Genomic DNA, 25,597 nt, shown 5'->3' with positions numbered 1-25,597 from the left:
ATCAAGACCAGATGGAGTGGCCTATTTACCTGAGAGGATGGATGAAGGCAGTAATAATCAAGACCAGATGGAGTGGCCTATTTACCTGAGAGGATGGATGAAGGCGGTAATAATCAAGGCCAGATCGAGTGGCCTATTTACCTGAGAGGATGGATGAAGGCAGTAATAATCAAGGCCAGATCGAGTGGCCTATTTACCTGAGAGGATGGATGAAGGCAGTAATAATCAAGGCCAGATGGAGTGGCCTATTTACCTGAGAGGATGGATGAAGGCAGTAATAATCAAGGCCAGATCGAGTGGCCTATTTACCTGAGAGGATGGATGAAGGCAGTAATAATCAAGGCCAGATGGAGTGGCCTATCTACCTGATAGGGTGGATGAAGGCAGTAATAATCAAGGCCAGATGGAGTGGCCTATTTACCTGAGAGGATGGATGAAGGCAGTAATAATCAAGACCAGATGGAGTGGCCTATTTACCTGAGAGGATGGATGAAGGCAGTAATAATCAAGGCCAGATCGAGTGGCCTATTTACCTGAGAGGATGGATGAAGGCAATAATAATCAAGACCAGATGGAGTGGCCTATTTACCTGAGAGGATGGATGAAGGCAGTAATAATCAAGGCCAGATCGAGTGGCCGATTTACCTGAGACGATGGATGAAGGCAGTAATAATCAAGACCAGATGGAGTGGCCTATTTACCTGAGAGGATGGATGAAGGCAGTAATAATCAAGACCAGATGGAGTGGCCTATTTACCTGAGAGGATGGATGAAGGCAGTAATAATCAAGGCCAGATGGAGTGGCCTATCTACCTGATAGGATGGATGAAGGCAGTAATAATCAAGGCCAGATGGAGTGGCCTATTTACCTGAGAGGATGGATGAAGGCAGTAATAATCAAGACCAGATGGAGTGGCCTATTTACCTGAGAGGATGGATGAAGGCAGTAATAATCAAGGCCAGATGGAGTGGCCTATTTACCTGAGAGGATGGATGAAGGCAGTAATAATCAAGGCCAGATCGAGTGGCCTATTTACCTGAGAGGATGGATGAAGGCAGTAATAATCAAGGCCAGATCGAGTGGCCTATTTACCTGAGAGGATGGATGAAGGCAGTAATAATCAAGGCCAGATCGAGTGGCCTATTTACCTGAGAGGATGGATGAAGGCAGTAATAATCAAGGCCAGATGGAGTGGCCTATTTACCTGAGAGGATGGATGAAGGCAGTAATAATCAAGGCCAGATGGAGTGGCCTATCTACCTGAGAGGATGGATGAAGGCAGTAATAATCAAGGCCAGATGGAGTGGCCTATCTACCTGAGAGGATGGATGAAGGCAGTAATAATCAAGGCCAGATCGAGTGGCCTATTTACCTGAGAGGATGGATGAAGGCAGTAATAATCAAGGCCAGATGGAGTGGCCTATCTACCTGAGAGGATGGATGAAGGCAGTAATAATCAAGGCCAGATCGAGTGGCCTATTTACCTGAGAGGATGGATGAAGGCAGTAATAATCAAGACCAGATGGAGTGGCCTATTTACCTGAGAGGATGGATGAAGGCAGTAATAATCAAGGCCAGATCGAGTGGCCTATCTACCTGAGAGGATGGATGAAGGCAGTAATAATCAAGGCCAGATGGAGTGGCCTATTTACCTGAGAGGATGGATGAAGGCAGTAATAATCAAGGCCAGATGGAGTGGCCTATTTACCTGAGAGGATGGATGAAGGCAGTAATAATCAAGGTCAGATGGAGTGGCCTATCTACCTGAGAGGATGAAGAAGATCCCGGAGACGAAGGCCAGGATGGTGCGCTGGGGCCGGATGTGTCCGATGTTACTGATGACAAAGGCTGTGAAGACGAAGAGCAGAGACACCATGGGGAATGGAGTGGCCGTCCGCACCATCTCTACAGGGTCACAGTGTTAGAGGTTAGAGATCATAGCAGAGACACCATGGGGAACGGAGTGGCCGTCCGCACCATCTCTACAGGGTCACAGTGTTAGAGATCATAGCAGAGACACCATGGGGAACGGAGTGGCTGTCTGCACCATCTCTACAGGGTCACAGTGTTAGAGGTTAGAGGTCATAGCAGAGACACCATGGGGAACGGAGTGGCCGTCCGCACCATCTCTACAGGGTCACAGTGTTAGAGGTTAGAGGTCATAGCAGAGACACCATGGGGAACGGAGTGGATGTCTGCACCATCAGGGTCACAGTATTAGAGGTCAAATGTTATGCGCTAACCATAATAGAGAGCAATAGTAATGACGTCTTTTTGTAGGCATCAACTTCACCATGGCTCATTGGCCAAAGCCTATGGGGAAATTAATTGGGGTTTTGGAGGGGTTTTGGATAAACGCCAAAAATAAGGTATGTTGTAAACACAGGCTTAGGGAGACCTTATACGTTTTGTTCTATGAAATAATCTTCATCAGCTAACGTCACTTTTTATGAATTTTTAAGCATTTATGTAATCATAACAAACACATATATTACATAAAGGCTTCATAATAATTAGTACTTGCCATGTTAACTGACTGCTATTATCTCATAGAACAAAATGTATAAGATCTCCTAAGCCTGTGTTAACCCAAGAACTTATATTTTTCTCTGTTTATCCAAAACCCCAATTAATTTCCCCATACGCTTTGGCCAACGAGCCATTCATTTCCCCCATTGGAATGGCTGAACGAACCAGAGGTAACTCATTTCCGTTTTTTAGGGCTACAAGTTGGTGAGCTCTATGCTGAGCGTGCAGTGTAAAGCTGTAAGTGTAGGGTACAGTATACTCACTCAGAATATTAGCAGTATTCTCTGTGGTGATCTCTATCTCTGGCTCAGTGAAATACTCTGACGCCACACATCTCCCATTCTCTGTCCCTGAGAGAGAAGGGAAAGAAAGAGGAGTGTATAAAATTGAGGCTTGAATGAGAAAGAGAGAGGGAGGCAGATACATACATGCAGGGGTGGACTGGGACCAAAAATCTGCCCTACCATTTCTAACACAATGGACCATTTTTTTCTTTGAGGCCCCCACACCGGCCCATTTTGTTATTTGAGGCCCCCATGTTTTGCCAGTCAATTATCATTTTGCACAAAGAAAACAATTTAGGCAAAAAATGGACCAGCCCATCTGGCATTTGCCCGAGAAGCCGGATGGCCAGTCCACCCCTGCATACGTTAATGAAAAAAGAATACAGTATATAACATTGAGATTGTGAAGTTGCACTGATATAAGGTCCGTTTAGCATTTTCCCCTAATGGTTAAGTGTTAATGGAATTTTATATCTTAATGATAATAATTAGCAATCAATAAGCCTTGACTAATCCCCAGGGTTTGTAAGACACTGGGTTAATAATTAGGCAAGGACTCAGCTTTCTGCAAAAGGTCTGTACAGTTTATTCAGAGAACGTTCTGAGGTCCAGACAACAAAGATGTTCATTTTATCCTCTCTCTCCGCTTACGCACACACATCCACACCCAAAAGTAGATAACCTATGCACACGCATACGCACAGACAGTAGGTGAACAGTATCTCTTCCTTGACCTCCTACCACTGTTCCAGCACTGCCTGTCCCTTTCCCCATAGATTAGGAGAACCTTGAAGGCTACTCCCGGTATCTCACACACCCATGTCTAGACTTGATGGGACTCATGTTCAGTACATTGACTTACAGTTTATTATCCATGCTACATAACTACTAATTCATAATGGATTATTGATTCATTTACCTTCATTAGATAATTATCTTATCATTAAGGTTCAGATTTAGAAGGAGTGAACTAATCCTAGATCAACTATGGCTAATTCTACCCGGAGCAGATTGGTCAGGTCACCGCTGCTATTGAGGGTCAGAGGTCATATGTACCAGCCACGAAGCAGACCCTCCAGAGGCCAGAGTGCAGGGCCATCTTGACCTCCATGCTCTGGTTCTGCTGCAGCACGATGCCCTCCTCCATCAGCAGCCAGTAGTCTGTAGACACAGCCACACCCACCAGCAGTAGACCACACGCCCCAAACACCGTGGACAGGATGGTCAGCGCTCTGCTACTGCACGAACTCATCTAGAGACAGAGGGAGAGCGGGAGGAGAGGAGGGAGTGGAGGGAGGGAGAAGGAGAGAGCAAGGATAAGTCAGAGTTATTGCATGAAGTCTTCAGAGAGGAACGACAGAGCAAGCAAAGAAGGAGACAGAGAACTCTTCATTTTAAATCAGACTTTTAGATTAAACTCATTTACAGAGAGAGAGAAAGAGAGAGGGAGGGAGACAGATACCTCGTTCAGAAGTCATGCTGAGAGAAAGCGTTTGTTTCTCTACCACTCTTTGTAATATTAACCACTACACAACATGTCAGGGGCTACAGTAGCTTGAATACTACACCAACACACACACACACTTACAAAAAAAAATCATGAGTCAGATACATGTGGTTTTCGGACACTTGTGAAGTTTCACATGTACATTTTTCAGGTGCTTTTCCCGCATAAAAATAAATATCCCCACGTGATTTTTTTTTAAAACACGTAATTTTTTTTACCACTTCCAGCTACATCAGAGGGCTATTCCAGAAAGATGGTTTAACAAATTCAGCATTTCCTGAACATATCAGATAAGGAAGTCCAGGATTTCTTGGTTCCAGAACCGCTGCTTTTCGTAAGGTATTCGGCTAAGTGAAGCAGATTGGTTGGCCAACTGGCGCGTGCACGCAACATTCAAAAAGGTCCTCATTTCGATGACAGAAAAAATGACAGATATGGAGTCAAAAGACAGAGCCCAATATTTCAAAAGTCTAGAACAAAAAAATTATAAAAAATAACGAATATGTTCAGTTATTTCTCCCAAAAAGTAATACATCTGCCGCCGCCAAAGCCAGAGAGGGAGTCTGACAGAAAATTGCAGACAGTGTTAAATGCGCAAGTTTATTGGCACGGTTCCAATATCTTAGGCCTAGTTTACACATATGGCTGAGTAGTAACAATGCTTTCACTTCATAGAGCACTTTTATTGTAACGCTGGTGATATTACGTGTTAAGGCTATGGCCTAATATGTAAATTGTAGTAACCTATGTCACAATTGCAATGGTAGGCCCATTCCATAGCCTATGTAGGATGAATACTACTGTATTGAATTCATAGAGTGCTTCTCATGACAAAACGGGCAGCAATGTTGTTCAATGTTTAGTTGTAACCCCATGGGAGTCAGATCATCCGACAAAAGAAGGAAAGAAGATCATTGAATTTAATGACTGTGAAAATGATTTGTTTTGGTGAAATTTTAGGCTACAGTGTTCAGTCGCTACCTGTTTGTTTATGCTGTTAAAGTTGTTTCTATTCACGTAGTCTCCTTCATTTGGTCCAGAGGGTGTTTGAATGGGAGATATGTGTCCATCTATAGCACCAATGATGTTCCGAAAATCTACGGGATGAATTAGGCGATGTATTATTTTTATCATGTTGCCTAGGTTTATTAATTTGAGATTAGCAAAGCATTGCTGGCAGTCAACTGATCGCAGCCTACTGTACCTGCGATTCTGTAAAAGTTCTCCTTGATTATATGGACAACTTGATGACCAGGCAATGCAACACAGACAAAAAAAATATATTCAATGAGAGGCAGACTTCTTCCGGCTCTACACACCGTTGCCTTGCCAAATAGTTCAGCATCGACCACATTGTACAGGAAATGTCCAGTAGTTTGTATAGCAGTTAAAGCGAAACCGCGTTGGGTTACATTTGCTATATATGGGTTGAGTAAATTTACCAGATATATGAGTGATTGTGCGGGAAAACGATAACGTTCAAAAATACATTTTTCTGAATGATCTAAAGGATGTATTCGAGGTCCAATAAATCGTTCCCTTTGTAAAGTACGGCGAACAATGCAGGCTCCGATGTCAAGTGGATTTTCCAAGGAGACAGGCCATGGTGAAGAACACGACTCTGATGATAAGGCTCTCTTTTTGGAGGCGGAAATTCAGAGTTTGCACACATTCTGGTTTGACAGATGTCGCTAAATACCCGTCTGGTCTCCCATTTGGGGACAACCAGAAACGAGCCTACTTAGCTTCAGAGGCAAACCAGCAGTGGGTTGCAGGGTACCATGATGCTGGAATGTGCCAAAACTTGAAAAAAGGCAGTGAAAGCAAATGCCAGGGTAAAATAATCAACTATAAAAAACGTGCAAAAAAGAGAGAGGCGTTTTATTTAATTACAGTATCATACAAAATGTTTCACAAAAAATATTTGTTTTGCATCCATTTACAAATTATTTGCTCTTGCGTTGAACAATTATTTCCTTGCAATATATATTTTACTATTAATACATTTGTGTTTATGTTTTGCTTTCAATATCATTATTTTTGTTTGCAATACTAAGAATTTTGTTCTCGACATCAGTTTTTTTAATTGATATTAATGGCACAAAAAAGTAAGTTACTCACTAGAAAATTGCACCGTATGTTGTTTAAAGCGTTAATCCTTAATTTAAACATTAACAAAGTGTGCTCCCCGGCACAGTTTAGGTAAAAAGCTGATGTATGTGGCTGGAGAAACGCAACCACTCTCAAATCCATAGCCTATGCTCTGGACTGACCATCCATGATATCAAAATGATAGTTTTAACCTATATAGTTTTTAATCTATACAGTGTTTGTTTACATTTACTTTGTTTACAAACATTGGAGTAAATGTGGAGTTTTCTTACATGTGAAACTGCAAATTAGATTTTCATTTTCACATGTGGAATTGCAAGTTCAAAAACAATTGTATGTGAAAGTTAGATTTTAAGATTTTTACATGTGATTCCACATGAGAAAGTGAGATTTTCACATGTAAAAGTTTTGTGAGGCACATGTGAAAAGATGGCGTTAACATGTGAACTCTAAATTTAATACATGTGAAAACAGCTATTTCACATGTGAAACTGCAAATTTGACATGTGCTTTTTTGTAGGGCACACAAACATGTCATGTTGTAGCTAAAAATGAGTTATTACACATTCATTTGGGAGCCAATCGAAGAAAAGGTCAAAGGGCAGAGAGATGATGAGGGCCAAGTTAATGATCATTAACAAGCACACACAGGTTCCATTGTGATTCCGACATTAACTTTCCAGGCCTTAGTGCTGGTTGACTGGCCAACACTGCACTGCATATCCTCCCTCCCCAGTCAGCACGCTGGGTGTGTGTGTGTTAATTCACCCTGTGTGTTCATTCATCACCCATTTGCGACACAATCACCTCTTGTACATTGTACACTGCTCTTGTCCATTGTGTCCTCAAATCACCCTGAAGAGTAATTTGGTCAGTGGTCCTCAATGCTGTTTCAGAGTAACTGTCTTCGTCGGAGATGAGCTTCCAGTCTATGCTCAGTTTCTCATTTATCACACTAATGGTTAAGGATAGGATGTGGAGAGGGGAAGCTGATTCTAGACCTGTGGCTATGGGCAGCTTCTACCCAGAGTGACATCAACTGCACTGAGCCCCCATCCCACTGGCAAAGCATGCTGGGAGAGAAGGCATCTCCTATGGATGTGGTTATTGTGCAGTGAATGGAGCGAATGGAGAGGGAAGGAGGGATGAATGGAGAGGGAAGGAGGGTTGAATAGAGAGGGAAGGAGGGATGAATGGAGAGGAAAGGAGGGATGAATGGAGAGGGAAGGAGGGATGAATGGAGAGGGAAGGAGGGATGAATGGAGAGGGAAGGAGGGTTGAATGGAGAGGGAAGGAGGGATGAATGGAGAAGGAAGGAGGGATGAATGGAGAGGGAAGGAGGGATGAATGGAGAGGGAAGGAGGGATGAATGGAGAGGGAAGGAGGGATGAATGGAGAAGGAAGAGTGAATGGAGCCTGGCTTTGTGAGTGAGGGATGGGAGGATTGGAAGGGATGGGGGCAGGCAGGCGGAGAGGGACTTAAAGAGCTGGGAGAAGGGAATTAAGAATAGGGTGGAGAGAGAGACAGATTCAACGGAGGGAAACAGATAAGAAAACAAAGACAGGAAGGAAGACAGACAGACAGAAAGACAGACAGTGAATGGAGGATAACTATGGAAACGGTTAGCAAAACTCTGCATGCATATGTCATTTACATGACTAATTTGCTGTTGTGGATTATTAGGTGATAATTACTTTAGCATAATGATGAAATGGTGTTAGCTCAGAGACTGTCTCCCTCCTAATTGGATATCCTTCTCATTCTCTCCTTCTCTCTCTATTTCCAACATGTCATTGTGTTTCTTCCTTCTTTCTCCTTCTTTCTGTTTCTTTCCTTCTCTTCACGTCTTCCCCTTACTTCTTTCTCCCTCTCATCTTAATTTTCACCCTCTTCCCAATGTTTTCCCCTTCCTCCTCCTTCCCGTTTAATTCCTCAGTGTCCTTCCCTCTCTCCTTCTCTCCTCCACCATTTTCACCCGGTCATGTTTCTCTCCCTGTGTTTTCTCTCCAGTCTGTGTGATGACTCAGCGGAGCCCCCAGAGCTGAATCGAGATGCATGGGTCTGGGGGGGTGACATTGTGTGTGTATGTGTGTGTGGGGTCCAAGGAGAAGAGACATGACAGTACAGAATCTGGGGCTAGATAAGGAGGACCAGTCAGAGACATTCATTCACAGATACAGAGGAGCATAGAACTGACTAAAGACAGAGATATGGAAAGAAGAGGAGGGGGAATAGCTAGAAGAGAGACAGAGAGGAGAGGAAAAGGAGAGATATGATGAGAGAGGATAGGAGGAGTGACTAGAAGAGAGACAGAGAGGATAAGAGGAGTGACTAGAAGAGAGACAGAGAGAAGGGGTGACTAGAAGAGAGACAGAGAGGAGGAGAGGAGGAGAGATATGATGAGAGAGGATAGGAGGAGTGACTAGAAGAGAGACAGAGAGGAGAAGTGACTAGAAAAGAGACAGAGAGGAGAGGAGGAGTGACTAGAAGAGAGACAGAGAGGAGAGGAGGAGTGACTAGAAGAGAGACAGAGAGGAGAGGAGGAGTGACTAGAAGAGAGACAGAGAGGAGAGGAGGAGTGACTAGAAGAGAGACAGAGAGAAGGGGTGACTAGAAGAGAGACAGAGAGGAGAGGAGGAGTGACTAGAAGAGAGACAGAGAGGAGGAGAGGAGGAGAGATATGATGAGAGAGGATAGGAGGAGTAACTAGAAGAGAGACAGAGAGGAGGAGGAGTGACTAGAAGAGAGACAGAGAGGAGAGGAGGAGTGACTAGAAGAGAGACAGAGAGGAGAGGAGGAGAGATATGATGAGAGAGGATAGGAGGAGTGACTAGAAGAGAGACAGAGAGGAGGAGGAGTGACTAGAAGAGAGACACAGAGAGGAGGAGTGACTAGAAGAGAGACAGAGAGGAGGAGGAGTGACTAGAAGAGAGACCGAAAGGAGAAGAGGAGGAGAGATATGATGAGAGAGGATAGGAGGAGTAACTAGAAGAGAGACAGAGAGGAGAGGAGGAGTGACTAGAAGAGAGACAGAGAGGAGAGGAGTGACTAGAAGAGAGACAGAGAGGAGGAGGAGTGACTAGAAGAGAGACCGAAAGGAGAAGAGGAGGAGAGATATGATGAGAGAGGATAGGAGGAGTAACTAGAAGAGAGACAGAGAGGAGAGGAGGAGTGACCAGAAGAGAGACAGAGAGGAGAGGAGGAGTGACTAGAAGAGAGACAGAGAGGAGGAGTGACTAGAAGAGAGACAGAGAGGAGAGGAGTGACTAGAAGAGAGACAGAGAGGAGAGGAGGAGTGACCAGAAGAGAGACAGAGAGGAGAGGAGGAGTGACTAGAAGAGAGACAGAGAGGAGAGGAGGAGTGACTAGAAGAGAGACAGAGAGGAGAGGAGTGACTAGAAGAGAGACAGAGAAGATAAGAGGAGTGACTAGAAGAGAGACAGAGAGAAGGGGTGACTAGAAGAGAGACAGAGAGGAGGAGAGGAGGAGAGATATGATGAGAGAGGATAGGAGGAGTGACTAGAAGAGAGACAGAGAGGAGAGGAGTGACTAGAAGAGAGACAGAGAGGATAAGAGGAGTGACTAGAAGAGAGACAGAGAGGAGAGGAGGAATGACTAGAAGAGAGACAGAGAGAAGGGGTGCCTAGAAGAGAGACAGAGAGGAGGAGAGGAGGAGAGATATGATGAGAGAGGATAGGAGGAGTGACTAGAAGAGAGACAGAGAGGAGAGGAGGAGTGACCAGAAGAGAGACAGAGAGGAGAGGAGGAGTGACTAGAAGAGAGACAGAGAGGAGAGGAGGAGTGACTAGAAGAGAGACAGAGAGGAGAGGAGGAGTGACTAGAAGAGAGACAGAGAGAAGGGGTGACTAGAAGAGAGACAGAGAGGAGAGGAGGAGTGACTAGAAGAGAGACAGAGAGGAGGAGAGGAGGAGAGATATGATGAGAGAGGATAGGAGGAGTGACTAGAAGAGAGACAGAGAGGATAAGAGGAGTGACTAGAAGAGAGACAGAGAGGAGAGGAGGAGTGACTAGAAGAGAGACAAAGAGGAGAGGAGGAGTGACTAGAAGAGAGACAGAGAGGAGGAGGAGTGACTAGAAGAGAGACCGAAAGGAGAAGAGGAGGAGAGATATGATGAGAGAGGATAGGAGGAGTAACTAGAAGAGAGACAGAGAGGAGGAGGAGTGACTAGAAGAGAGACACAGAGAGGAGGAGTGACTAGAAGAGAGACAAAGAGGAGAGGAGGAGTGACTAGAAGAGAGACAGAGAGGAGGAGTGACTAGAAGAGAGACAGAGAGGAGAGGAGGAGTGACTAGAAGAGAGACAGAGAGGAGAGGAGGAGTGACTAGAAGAGAGACAGACAGGAGAGGAGGAGTGACTAGAAAAGAGACAAAGAGGAGAGACTAGAAGAGAGACAGAGAGGAGAGGAGGAGTGACTAGAAACGAGACAAAGAGGAGAGGAGGGGTGACTAGAAGAGAGACAGAGAGGAGAGGAGGAGTGACTAGAAGAGAGACAGACAGGAGAGGAGGAGTGACTAGAAAAGAGACAAAGAGGAGAGACTAGAAGAGAGACAGAGAGGAGAGGAGGAGTGACTAGAAGAGAGACAGAGAGGAGAGGAGTGACTAGAAAAGAGACATACAGGAGAGGAGGAGTGACTAGAAGAGAGACAGAGAGGAGAGGAGGAGTGACTAGAAGAGAGACAGAGTGGAGAGGAGGAGTGACTAGAAGAGAGACAGAGAGGAGAGGAGGAGTGACTAGAAGAGAGACAGAGTGGAGAGGAGGAGTGACTAGAAGAGAGACAGAGAGGATAGGAGGAGTGACTAGAAGAGAGACAGAGAGGAGAGGAGGAGTGACTAGAAGAGAGACAGAGTGGAGAGGAGGAGTGACTAGAAGAGAGACAGAGAGGAGAGGAGGAGTGACTAGAAGAGAGACATAGAGGAGAGGAGGAGTGACTAGAAGAGAGACAGAGAGGAGAGGAGTGACTAGAAAAGAGACATACAGGAGAGGAGGAGGAGAGGTCCAAAAAAAGTAAGGGAGTAATCAAGACAATCAAGTCAGATATGAAGAATGAATGGAAGAAATACATAAGGAGTGGTCAGTGAAGAGTCAGCCCAACCCTGCAGTATTTCTAAAAGCTGTCCCCTCCCTGCTGCCCTCACTCACTGACATTTACATTTCAGTCATTTAGCAGAAACTATTTTCCCTCACTCCCCCTCACTGATGTGATAGGCCTGGATAGGTAGAAGCTGCAGTTGAAGTCGGAAGTTTATATACACCTTGGCCAAATACGTTTAAAGTCAGTTTTTCACAATTCCTGACATTTAATCCTAGTAAAAATTCCCTGTCTTAGGTCAGTTAGGATCACCACTTTATTTTAAGAATGTGAAATGTCAGAATAATAGTAGAGAGAATTGTTTACTTCAGCTTTAATTTCTTTCATCACATTCCCAGTGGGTCAGAAGTTTACATACACTCAATTCGTATTTCGTAGCATTGCCTTTAAATTGTTTAACTTGGGTCAAACGTTTCGGTAGCCTTCCACAAGCTTCCCACAATAAGTTGGGTGAATTTTGGCCCATTCCTCCTGACAGAGCTGGTGTAACTGAGTCAGGTTGGTAAGCCTCCTTGCTCGCACACGCCTTTTCAGTTCTGCCCACACATTTTCCATAGAATTGAGGTCAAGGCTTTGTGATGGCCACTCTAATACCTTGGCTTTTTTGTCCTTAAGCCATTTTGCCACAACTTTGGAAGTATGCTTGGGGTCATTGTCCATTTGGAAGACCCATTTGCGACCAAGCTTTAACTTCCTGACTGATGTCTTGAGATGTTGCTTCAATATATCCATATCATTTTCCTACCTCATGATGCTATCTATTTTGTGAAGTGCACCAGTCCCTCCTGCAGCAAAGCACCACCACAACATGATGCTGCCACCCGCGTGCTTTACGGTTGGGATGGTGTTCTTCGACTTGCAAGCCTCCCCCTTTTTCCTCCAAACATAACGATGGTCATTATGGCCAAACAGTTCTATTTTTGATTCATCAGACCAGAGGACATTTCTCCAAAAAGTATGATGTTAGTCCCCGTGTGCAGTTGCAAAACGTAGTGTGGTGGATGAATCAGAATTAGTTGGGTAACATAGATAATTAAGATGTTTTATTTGTATAATATGCTTATGTGAGATACTTGTCATTAGAAAGTGTCCTTTGGACTCTGGTGTGTTTCAGTTGCACGTTTTCCTTAGCTGGGGCTCAGTGACTTGGGGCCCAGAGAGGGGAGAGGTCAGACTTGTCTTTTATATGGGAATGTGTCTTTACCTATTCTTAAACCATGTGAAGGGATGGCGTGATTAATGGGGAACCAATGACTTGTCTCCACAATGTCTGTGAGCAAGTCACTCCCTCCTTTTCTTTATTGTGGGGAGGTTTATGGTAGTGTATTGGGACCATTGTATGTCCTCTCTTAGAGATCTCGCACTTATCCTGTGATAGTATATGGCATAGAGGTTCACTCCCCCCAGTGAGCTTGTCCAGGAGTGGGGTCAAGAGGGGGTTTGCTTGAGATGGGAGTATCTAGAGTTGACAATTGATATATGCCATTGGATGAAATGGTGTTTTGGTTCTATGAAGTACCAGGGACGAGATTAGAACCTCGTCATTAGGGATCAAACTGAACGATCATTTATAGCGAATGCTATCTGGCTGTAAATACTCTTCTCTAAAGTAAACAGTCTTTCTTTGTGAACCGTTCCTAACTATCTGTGGTTTGTCATGTCAAAAGGGGGTGGATATTTGCTATAAAATATCTCAGTAGCCATTGTGTTGAAACCTTCCTGGTTCATTCGAGAGAGTGCATTATTGAAGGTCAAGTGCTTTTGCAAAAGTATCTTAATTATTAAAGATGGAGTTAACTCGGATTGGTGTGTTTGTAACTCTCCTCATTTGGTAATGCAGAAATTAGCCACCACATTAGTCTGGCTTTTCTATGGCGGTTTTGGAGCAGTGGCTTCTTCCAGCACTCTCATTGCATGTCGATATACTGTGGATGTACTGTGGATATAGATACTTTTGCACCTGTTTCCTCCAGCACCTTCACAAGGCCTTTTGCTGTTGTTCTGGGATTGATTTGCACTTTTCGCACCACAGTATGTTCATCTCTAGGAGACAGAACGCGTCTCCTTCCTGAGCGGTATGACGACTGCGTGGTCCCAGGGTGTTTATACTTGCATATTATTGTTTGTACAGATGAACATGGTACCTTCAGGCGTTTGGAAATTTCTCCCAAGGATGAACCAGACTTGTGGAGGTCTACAATTGTTTTTCTGAGGTCTTGGCTGACTTCTTTTGATTTTCCCATGATGTCAAGCAAAGAGGCACTGAGTTTGAAGGTAGGCCTTGAAATACATCCAGAGGTACACCTCCAATTGACTCAAATTATGTCAATTAGCCTATCAGAAGCTTCTGAAGCCATGACATAATTTTCTGGAATTTTCCAAGCTGTTTAAATGCAGTCAATTTCGTGTATGTAAACTTCTGACCCACTGGAATTGTGATACAGTGAATTATAAGTGAAATAATCTGTCTGTAAAAAATTGTTGGAAAAATTACTTGTGTCATGCACAAAGTAGATGTCCTAACCGACTTGCCAAAACTATAGTTTGTTAACAAGAAATTTGTAGAGTGGTTGAAAAACGAGTTTTAGTGACTTCAACCTAAGTGTATGTAAACTTCCCACTTCAACTGTATATGGTGGAAACTATTACTTACTGTGAACCAGACGCCTCCGATTCACAGACGGGATAACTTTATGGAAATTATCATATCCAAAAATAGAGGCGATAGGACTCATCTAAACTTAGCAGTCCCATGTCCTCTCTGCCAGTCAGCGCCAGATGTTAGCGTGACACTCCAGAAGTGCCAGTTGACTTCAGGTCACAGCCATGGTGATGTCACTATGCTGTCCTGCCAACTGGAAGGTGCGTGACAGTGCTCACATATGGTCCTTCACTAGATTAGAAGTATTGTATTAGAAGTAATCGCAACTCTGGGATTAATCACGTTTTTAAAATGTCATTTCATTTAATATTGTGTATCTATCTGCATGGTCCCTAAGGTAACCTTCATGTATTCTTTGAAAAGAGAACACTCTGATGAAAGCATTTAAGCCATAACATTGGTGAAGTGAAATGCTTTACGCTGCAATTAAGTTCCAGTTCAGAACATTGGACAGCACTCCCAATGTCCAGTTCAGCACCATGGACAGCACTCTCACTGTCAAGTTCAGGATACTTGGACAGCAACCTCAATGTCAAGTTCAGGATACTTGGACAGCACTCTCACTGTCAAGTTCAGGATACTTGGACAGCACCCTCAATGTCCAGTTCAGGATACTTGGACAGCACCCTCAATGTCCAGTTCAGGATACTTGGACAGCACCCTCAATGTCCAGTTCAGGATACTTGGACAGCACCCTCAATGTCCAGTTCAGGATACTTGGACAGCACCCTCATTGTCTAGTTCAGGATTCTTGGACAGCACCCTCATTTCCAGTAGAGCACCATGGACAGCATTCTCACGGTCCAGTTCAGCACCATGGACAGCACTTTCATTGTCCAGTTCAGCACATTGGACAGCACTCTCATTGTCCAGTTCAGCACATTGGACAGCACCCTCACTGTCCAGTTCAGCACCATGGACAGCACTCTCATTGTCCAGTTCAGCACCATGGACAGCACTCTCATTGTCCAGTTCAGCACCATGGACAGCACTTTCATTGTCCAGTTCAGCACATTGGACAGCACTCTCATTGTCCAGTTCAGCACATTGGACAGCACCCTCACTGGCCAGTTCAGCACCATGGACAGCACTCTCACTGTCCAGTTCAGCACCATGGACAGCACTCTCATTGTCCAGTTCAGCGCCATGGACAGCACTCTCATTGTCCAGTTCAGCACCATGGACAGCACTTTCATTGTCCAGTTCAGCACATTGGACAGCACCCTCATTGTCCAGTTCAGCACATTGGACAGCACCCTCATTGTCCAGTTCAGCACCATGGACAGCACTCTCATTGTCCAGTTCAGCACCATGGACAGCACTCTCATTGTCCAGTTCAGTGCCATGGACAGCACTCTCATTGTCCAGTTCAGCACCATGGACAGCACTCTCATTGTCCAGTTCAGTGCCATGGACAGCACCCTCATTGTCCAGTTCAGCACCATGGACAGCACTCTCATTGTCCAGTTCAGCACCATGGACAGCACTCTCATTGTCCAGTTCAGTGCCATGGACAGCACTCTCATTGTCCAGTTCAGCACCATGGACAGCACTTTCATTGTCCAGTTCAGCACATTGGACAGCACCCTCATTGTCCAGTTCAGCACATTGGACAGCACCCTCATTGTCCAGTTCAGCACCATGGACAGCACTCTCATTGTCCAGTTCAGCGCCATGGACAGCACTCTCATTGTCCAGTTCAGCACCATGGACAGCACTTTCATTGTCCAGTTCAGCACATTGGACAGCACCCTCATTGTCCAGTTCAGCACCATGGACAGCACTCTCATTGTCCAGTTCAGCACCATGGACAGCACTTTCATTGTCCAGTTCAGCACATTGGACAGCACCCTCATTGTCCAGTTCAGCACATTGGACAGCACCCTCATTGTTCAGTTCAGCACCATGGACAGCACTCTCATTGTCCAGTTCAGCGCCATGGACAACACCCTCATTGTCCAGTTCAGCACCACGGACAGTACTCCCACTGCTTCAAGGGGTTCTCTAGAGCTTCAGGGTGTGCAGGCTTTTCGCTCCATCCTATCACTAACACAGCTGTTTCAAATAATCACCTAATCCTGATCTTCATTCTAGGCAATTATCTGAATCAGGTGTGTTACTGAAGGACTGGAGCAAAAATCTGCACACCCTCTGGAAAGGGTTAGTGTGTGAAGCTGTGAGTGGTGTCTCCATGGTGCTGAACTAACGTGAGGCCAGTCTCTGCCACTACTGCTCCCACAAGTATATTCCATGGTGTTGTCACGATGTGGTCACTGTTCACAGCACCTCAGGTTGAGGCTCGGAGGTGGAAAACCCTTGTTTTAAAAAAGCACTTTTAAACTAGTCTTTTCTAGTTGTTTATTTTCTAGCAGGACCAGACAGTAATGACCCTGTAGTTTAGTCTACTAGGTGAGATAGATCTGTAAAGACCTGCAGGTTCACTTCACCTGGTATACGCTCTGGAATGAGAGACAGAGAGAGAGAGAGAGCTAAAGTGATGGATGATAGGGAGTGATGGATGAATGGATGAAAATGAGTGCCCACAACACCCAAACAAAGTGTCTACAGCAGGGCTGCCCAACCCTCTTCCTGGAGATCTACAGTCCTGTGGGTTTTCAGTCCAACCCTAATTTAACACACCTGATTATACTTATTAGCTGCTCAACAAGACCTTAACTAGCTGAAACACCTACAGGACAGTAGATCTCCAGGAAGAGGGATGGGCAATCCTGGTCTACAGAAACTAGGAGAGAGGGTCAGAGAACAAAGGAGAGTGATAACGAGAGTGAGGGAGAATAAGATAGACGGAGAGAGAGAGAGAGAGAAAGAGAGTGAGAAGAAGAGAGGAGTGAAAAAGAGGGTGAGAGAGGGAGAGAGAATAAGAGAAAGAGAGAAAGAGAGAATGAGAAGAGATAGAAGTGAATGAGAGGGAGAGAGATTGCAGTGAAAATAGGACTGGAGTGCAGGATTAGACCCTCCAGAGTTTATAAGTCAAAGAAGACAAAGTGAGAGACTGAGGCTGAAACAGATGTAGGTTAATATAGGGAAAGACCTTGGCCCAAAAAGGCAAGAAGTACCCCACGTGAACACGCATGCCCTGGGCTGGGTGTGCTCACACTGCACGTGCTAAACTAATTACTTGCATTAACTACGATATAACTAAGTAGCAACAAAAACTATTCCATGTCAAAATTACTCACACAGAGACTCTCTCTCTCTCTCTCACACACACACACACACACACACACACACACACACACACACACACACACACACACACACACACACACACACACACACACACACACACACACACACAGTGACTCATTCAGCAAGGACATTTAGATAATGAAATTAAGAAAGCGGTGGCCACACTGTAAATGACAGCACATTTAGACAGAGAGGGAGAGAGAGAGAGAGAGAGAGAGAGAGAGAGAGAGAGAGAGAGAGAGAGAGAGAGCGATAGAGAGCGATAGAGAGAGAGCGATAGAGAGAGAGCGATAGAGAGAGAGCGATAGAGAGAGAGCGATAGAGAGAGAGAGCAATAGAGATAGAAAGAGAGAGAGAGAGAGAGAGAGAGAGAGAGAGAGAGAGAGATGGAATAATACAGTAGGTTACAGACCAATGTACATGAAATGACCAAAAAATACCACCAGCGAGGTCTTCAGTTCACCAGTCTCTCTCCATCTATCTATTACCACAGCTGTGTGTGTGTTTCTATTGTTTATTATAGATACGGTAGTCCCAGTTTATATCACACGACACACACAATATGCCTCAGAATGTTGTTTGCAACCCCCTCCATTGCCACACTGTCACGCGGAGAGTTTGGAATTGATAAACATAGGCAGACCAGGCGCGACAAAGAAGACTGTATCCTCCAATGCGACTCTGACAAACATTAAAATGTGTTCATGTGAGTTAGACAACATAACATAGACGTTCCAGTAACAGATTAAAGCCATCCACGACAGACAAACCATTTTGGCAGATGTTGGCTACACGACACCAGAATGTGTTCACTGAAATAGTTTATTCATAATATCCTTAATCTTATTAACCTCATGTAGTAGGGTAAAATGGTTCAGTTAAAATGTGTTTGTATATTTTGGGTTATGAGCAAAAACACTTACCCTGGCTGTCACTGGAGCAATATCCGAATGGTGTGCGCGCTTGACAGTAATCAAGAACCTCTCGCCTGGGAGGGTTGGTGGATATCGCAGTTCTCTCTCTCTATCTCTCTGCCCCCTCTTTCACTCCCTCTCTCGATTGTGTGTGTTACCCCCTTACGCTCCTTTACCCATCCTCACAATCTCCAACTCCCGCTCTTTTCACTCACACTATCTATGAGCACTGCTGCGGTGGGTCTGGAACTACAGTATACTGTACAACAGGGACAGTGGGGGATGGAAGACGAGGGAGACGGAGTGTGAAAGGCACACGAGGAAAGAGAGAGAGAAAGAGAGAGAGAAAGAGAGAGAGAGAGGGGCGGGGGGATGTAGAGGAAGGGAAATGCAGGGGAGCGAACTGTAAGTTAAAAACAATACATTTTTATTGAACCTTTATTTTGACAGGGAGTCAATGCTGAGACCAACGTCTCTTTTCCAGATGAGCCCTGTATATTACAATAAAACACGTCAAAATACAATAAACACATTAACCTACACATTCATATACACAATAAAATACACCTAATTATACAAAATGATACATGAAAAGCAAAACACAATGATAAAAAACAGACACATTCTTCAGTAAAAAGGTCCCCTAACAACCGTCTGACGCCCTAGAGACACACATTCCACACACAAGGTGCCTATTAAATAGAGAAATTAGTTTGGAGGTAACGGGCTCCCAAGTGGGGCAGCGGTCTAAAGCACCGCTTCTCAGTGCATGAGGCATCACTACAGTCCCCGGTTCAAATTCAGGCTGTATCACATCCGGTCGTGATTGGGAGTCCCATAGTGCGGTGCACATTTGGCCCAGCGTCGTCCGGGTTTGCCGGCGTCGGCCGTCATTGTAAATAAGAATTTACTTTAACTGATTTGCCTAGTTAAATAAAGAATTATGCAGACTATTACAGAAGTTTTACCTAAACAATACTGTACAGTCAGATAACATTTAAGCATATTCAGGGAGATTTATGCAGCCTGTATGTGACCTGTCATCGTGGTGTATTTGTATTAAGCCATGAGTGTTCAAATTAAAGAGAGTATCATTATCACACACTACTGTTAGTGGACAGTGACCATGAATGTATAACTACAATCTAGAGGTGCCGACAGTAGATAAAGTAGATACTAACTAGATACAGTAGATACTAACTAGATACAGTAGATACAGTAGATACTAACGAGATTCAGTAAATAGTAACTAGATACAGTAGATACAGTAGATACTAACGAGATACAGTAGATAGTAACTAGACACAGTAGATACTAACTATATACAGTAGATACTAACTAGATACAGTAAATACTAAAGAGATACAGTAGATAGTAACTAGATACAGTAGATACTAACGAGAGACAGTAGATACTAACTAGATACAGTAGATACTAAATAGATACAGTAGATACTAACCAGATACAGTACATACTAACTAGATACAGTAGAAACTAACTAGATACAGTAGATACAGTAGATACTAACTAGATACAGTAGATACTAACTAGATACAGTAGATAGTAACGAGAGACAGCAGATACTAACCAGATACAGCAGATACAGTAGATACTAACTAGATACAATAAACACTAACGAGATACAGTAGATAGTAACTAGATACAGTAGATACTAACTAGATACAGTAGATACAGTAGATACTAACTAGATACAGTAGATACTAACGAGAGACAGTAGATACTAACTAGATACAGTAGATACAGTAGATACTAACTAGATACAGTAGATATTAACGAGATACAGTAGATAGTAACTAGATACAGTAGATACTAACTAGAAATAGTAGATACAGTAGATACTAACGAGATACAGTAGATAGTTACCAGATACAGTAGATACTAATTAGATACAGTAGATACTAAGTAGATACAGTAGATAGTAACTAGATACAGTAGATACTAACTAGATACAGTAGATACTAACGAGAGACAGTAGATACTAACTAGATACAGTAGATACTAACTAGATACAGTAGATACTAACGAAAGACAGTAGATACTAACGAGATACAGTAGATAGTAACTAGATACAGTAGATACTAACTAGATACAGTAGATACAGTAGATACTAACGAGAGACAGTAGATACTAACTAGATACAGTAGATACAGTAGATACTAACTAGATACAGTAGATATTAACGAGATACAGTAGATAGTAACTAGATACAGTAGATACTAACTAGAAATAGTAGATACAGTAGATACTAACGAGATACAGTAGATAGTAACCAGATACAGTAGATACTAATTAGATACAGTAGATACTAAGTAGATACAGTAGATAGTAACTAGATACAGTAGATACTAACTAGATACAGTAGATACTAACGAGAGACAGTAGATACTAACTAGATACAGTAGATACTAACTAGATACAGTAGATACTAACGAAAGACAGTAGATACTAACGAGATACAGTAGATAGTAACTAGATACAGTAGATACTAACTAGAAATAGTAGATACAGTAGATACTAACGAGATACAGTAGATAGTAACCAGATACAGTAGATACTAATTAGATACAGTAGATACTAAGTAGATACAGTAGATAGTAACTAGATACAGTAGATACTAACTAGATACAGTAGATACTAACGAGAGACAGTAGATACTAACTAGATATAGTAGATACTAACGAGATACAGTAGATACAGTAGATACTAACGAGATACAGTAGATAGTAACCAGATACAGTAGATACTAATTAGATACAGTAGATACTAAGTAGATACAGTAGATAGTAACTAGATACAGTAGATAGTAACTAGATACAGTAGATACTAACCAAATACAGTAGATACTAACTAGATACAGTAGATAGCAACCAGATACAGTAGATACAGTAGATACTAACTAGATACAGTAGATACTAACTAGATGCAGTAGATACTAACGAGATACAGTAGATACTAACCAGATACAGTAGATACAAACGAGAGACAGTAGATACTAACTAGATACAGTAGATACTAAGTAGATACAGTAGATACTAACTAGATACAGTAGATACTATGTAGATACAGTAGATAGTAACTAGATACAGTAAATACTGACTATATACAGTAGATACTAACTATATACAGTAGATATTAACTAGATACAGTAGATAGTAACCAGATACAGTAGATACAGTAGATACAAATTATATACAGTAGATACTAACTATATACAGTAGATACTAACTATATACAGTAGATAGTAACCAGATACAGTAGATACAGTAGATACAAATTATATACAGTAGATACTAACTATATACAGTAGATAGTAACTAGATACAGTAGATAGTAACTAGATACAGTAGATAGTAACTAGATACAGTAGATACTAACTATAAACAGTAGATACTAACGAGATAGAGTAGATACTAACGAGATACAGTAGATACTAACTAGATACAGTAGATAGTAACTAGATAAAGTAGATATTAACTAGATACTAACGAGATACAGTAGATACTAACTAGATACAGTAGATACTAACGAGATACAGTAGATACTAACGATATACAGTAGATACTAACGAGATACAGTAGATACTAACTAGATATAGTAGATACTATCCAGATACAGTAGATACTAACTAGATACAGTAGATACTAACCAGATACAATAGATAGAAACTAGATACAGTAGATACTAACGAGTTACAGTAGATACTAACCAGATACAGTAGATACTAACTATATACAGTAGATACTAACTAGATACAGTAAATACTAAAGAGATACAGTAGATAGTAACTAGATACAGTAGATACTAACGAGAGACAGTAGATACTAACTAGATACAGTAGATACTAAATAGATACAGTAGATACTAACCAGATACAGTACATACTAACTAGATACAGTAGAAACTAACTAGATACAGTAGATACAGTAGATACTAACTAGATACAGTAGATACTAACTAGATACAGTAGATAGTAACGAGAGACAGCAGATACTAACCAGATACAGCAGATACAGTAGATACTAACTAGATACAATAAACACTAACGAGATACAGTAGATAGTAACTAGATACAGTAGATACTAACTAGATACAGTAGATACAGTAGATGCTAACTAGATACAGTAGATACTAACGAGAGACAGTAGATACTAACTAGATACAGTAGATACAGTAGATACTAACTAGATACAGTAGATATTAACGAGATACAGTAGATAGTAACTAGATACAGTAGATACTAACTAGAAATAGTAGATACAGTAGATACTAACGAGATACAGTAGATAGTTACCAGATACAGTAGATACTAATTAGATACAGTAGATACTAAGTAGATACAGTAGATAGTAACTAGATACAGTAGATACTAACTAGATACAGTAGATACTAACGAGAGACAGTAGATACTAACTAGATACAGTAGATACTAACTAGATACAGTAGATACTAACGAAAGACAGTAGATACTAACGAGATACAGTAGATAGTAACTAGATACAGTAGATACTAACTAGATACAGTAAATACAGTAGATACTAACTAGATACAGTAGATACTAACGAGAGACAGTAGATACTAACTAGATACAGTAGATACAGTAGATACTAACTAGATACAGTAGATATTAACGAGATACAGTAGATAGTAACTAGATACAGTATATACTAACTAGAAATAGTAGATACAGTAGATACTAACGAGATACAGTAGATAGTAACCAGATACAGTAGATACTAATTAGATACAGTAGATACTAACTAGATACAGTAGATACTAACGAAAGACAGAAGATACTAACGAGATACAGTAGATAGTAACTAGATACAGTAGATACTAACTAGATACAGTAGATACTAACGAGAGACAGTAGATACTAACTAGATACAGTAGATACTAACTAGATACAGTAGATACTAACGAGATACAGTAGATAGTAACCAGATACAGTAGATACTAATTAGATACAGTAGATACTAAGTAGATACAGTAGATAGTAACTAGATACAGTAGATACTAACTAGATACAGTAGATACTAACGAGAGACAGTAGATACTAACTAGATATAGTAGATACTAACGAGATACAGTAGATACAGTAGATACTAACGAGATACAGTAGATAGTAACCAGATACAGTAGATACTAATTAGATACAGTAGATACTAAGTAGATACAGTAGATAGTAACTAGATACAGTAGATAGTAACTAGATACAGTAGATACTAACCAAATACAGTAGATACTAACTAGATACAGTAGATAGCAACCAGATACAGTAGATACAGTAGATACTAACTAGATACAGTAGATACTAACTAGATGCAGTAGATACTAACGAGATACAGTAGATACTAACCAGATACAGTAGATACAAACGAGAGACAGTAGATACTAACTAGATACAGTAGATACTAAGTAGATACAGTAGATACTAACTAGATACAGTAGATACTATGTAGATACAGTAGATAGTAACTAGATACAGTAAATACTGACTATATACAGTAGATACTAACTATATACAGTAGATATTAACTAGATACAGTAGATAGTAACCAGATACAGTAGATACAGTAGATACAAATTATATACAGTAGATACTAACTATATACAGTAGATACTAACTATATACAGTAGATAGTAACCAGATACAGTAGATACAGTAGATACAAATTATATACAGTAGATACTAACTATATACAGTAGATAGTAACTAGATACAGTAGATAGTAACTAGATACAGTAGATAGTAACTAGATACAGTAGATACTAACTATAAACAGTAGATACTAACGAGATAGAGTAGATACTAACGAGATACAGTAGATACTAACTAGATACAGTAGATAGTAACTAGATAAAGTAGATATTAACTAGATACTAACGAGATACAGTAGATACTAACTAGATACAGTAGATACTAACGAGATACAGTAGATACTAACGATATACAGTAGATACTAACGAGATACAGTAGATACTAACTAGATATAGTAGATACTATCCAGATACAGTAGATACTAACTAGATACAGTAGATACTAACCAGATACAATAGATAGAAACTAGATACAGTAGATACTAACGAGTTACAGTAGATACTAACCAGATACAGTAGATACTAACTATATACAGTAGATACTAACTAGATACAGTAAATACTAAAGAGATACAGTAGATAGTAACTAGATACAGTAGATACTAACGAGAGACAGTAGATACTAACTAGATACAGTAGATACTAAATAGATACAGTAGATACTAACCAGATACAGTACATACTAACTAGATACAGTAGAAACTAACTAGATACAGTAGATACAGTAGATACTAACTAGATACAGTAGATACTAACTAGATACAGTAGATAGTAACGAGAGACAGCAGATACTAACCAGATACAGCAGATACAGTAGATACTAACTAGATACAATAAACACTAACGAGATACAGTAGATAGTAACTAGATACAGTAGATACTAACTAGATACAGTAGATACAGTAGATGCTAACTAGATACAGTAGATACTAACGAGAGACAGTAGATACTAACTAGATACAGTAGATACAGTAGATACTAACTAGATACAGTAGATATTAACGAGATACAGTAGATAGTAACTAGATACAGTAGATACTAACTAGAAATAGTAGATACAGTAGATACTAACGAGATACAGTAGATAGTTACCAGATACAGTAGATACTAATTAGATACAGTAGATACTAAGTAGATACAGTAGATAGTAACTAGATACAGTAGATACTAACTAGATACAGTAGATACTAACGAGAGACAGTAGATACTAACTAGATACAGTAGATACTAACTAGATACAGTAGATACTAACGAAAGACAGTAGATACTAACGAGATACAGTAGATAGTAACTAGATACAGTAGATACTAACTAGATACAGTAAATACAGTAGATACTAACTAGATACAGTAGATACTAACGAGAGACAGTAGATACTAACTAGATACAGTAGATACAGTAGATACTAACTAGATACAGTAGATATTAACGAGATACAGTAGATAGTAACTAGATACAGTATATACTAACTAGAAATAGTAGATACAGTAGATACTAACGAGATACAGTAGATAGTAACCAGATACAGTAGATACTAATTAGATACAGTAGATACTAACTAGATACAGTAGATACTAACGAAAGACAGAAGATACTAACGAGATACAGTAGATAGTAACTAGATACAGTAGATACTAACTAGATAC

General features: G+C 41.4%; 1 protein-coding gene across 1 annotated transcript; it reads right to left on the bottom strand.

The window, feature by feature from the left end:
* Window positions 1–1,765: 1,765 nt before the first annotated feature.
* On the bottom strand, window positions 1,766–18,670 carry LOC115180746 (voltage-dependent calcium channel gamma-7 subunit-like; the record flags this gene model as incomplete). Its single annotated transcript, XM_029742927.1, has 4 exons — window positions 18,342–18,670; window positions 3,871–4,066; window positions 2,794–2,880; window positions 1,766–1,906 (listed from the first exon to the last, which is right to left on the bottom strand). Coding segments are annotated over exons 2-4 (424 nt in total), but the record flags the coding sequence as incomplete, so codon positions are not given.
* Window positions 18,671–25,597: the final 6,927 nt, after the last annotated feature.

The sequence above is a fragment of the Salmo trutta genome, unplaced genomic scaffold (genome assembly GCF_901001165.1).
Source record: "Salmo trutta unplaced genomic scaffold, fSalTru1.1, whole genome shotgun sequence".
NCBI classification, from domain to species: Eukaryota; Metazoa; Chordata; class Actinopteri; order Salmoniformes; family Salmonidae; genus Salmo; species Salmo trutta.
Note: the sequence above shows the minus strand (reverse complement) of the source record. Positions and strands in the feature narration are given on the sequence as shown.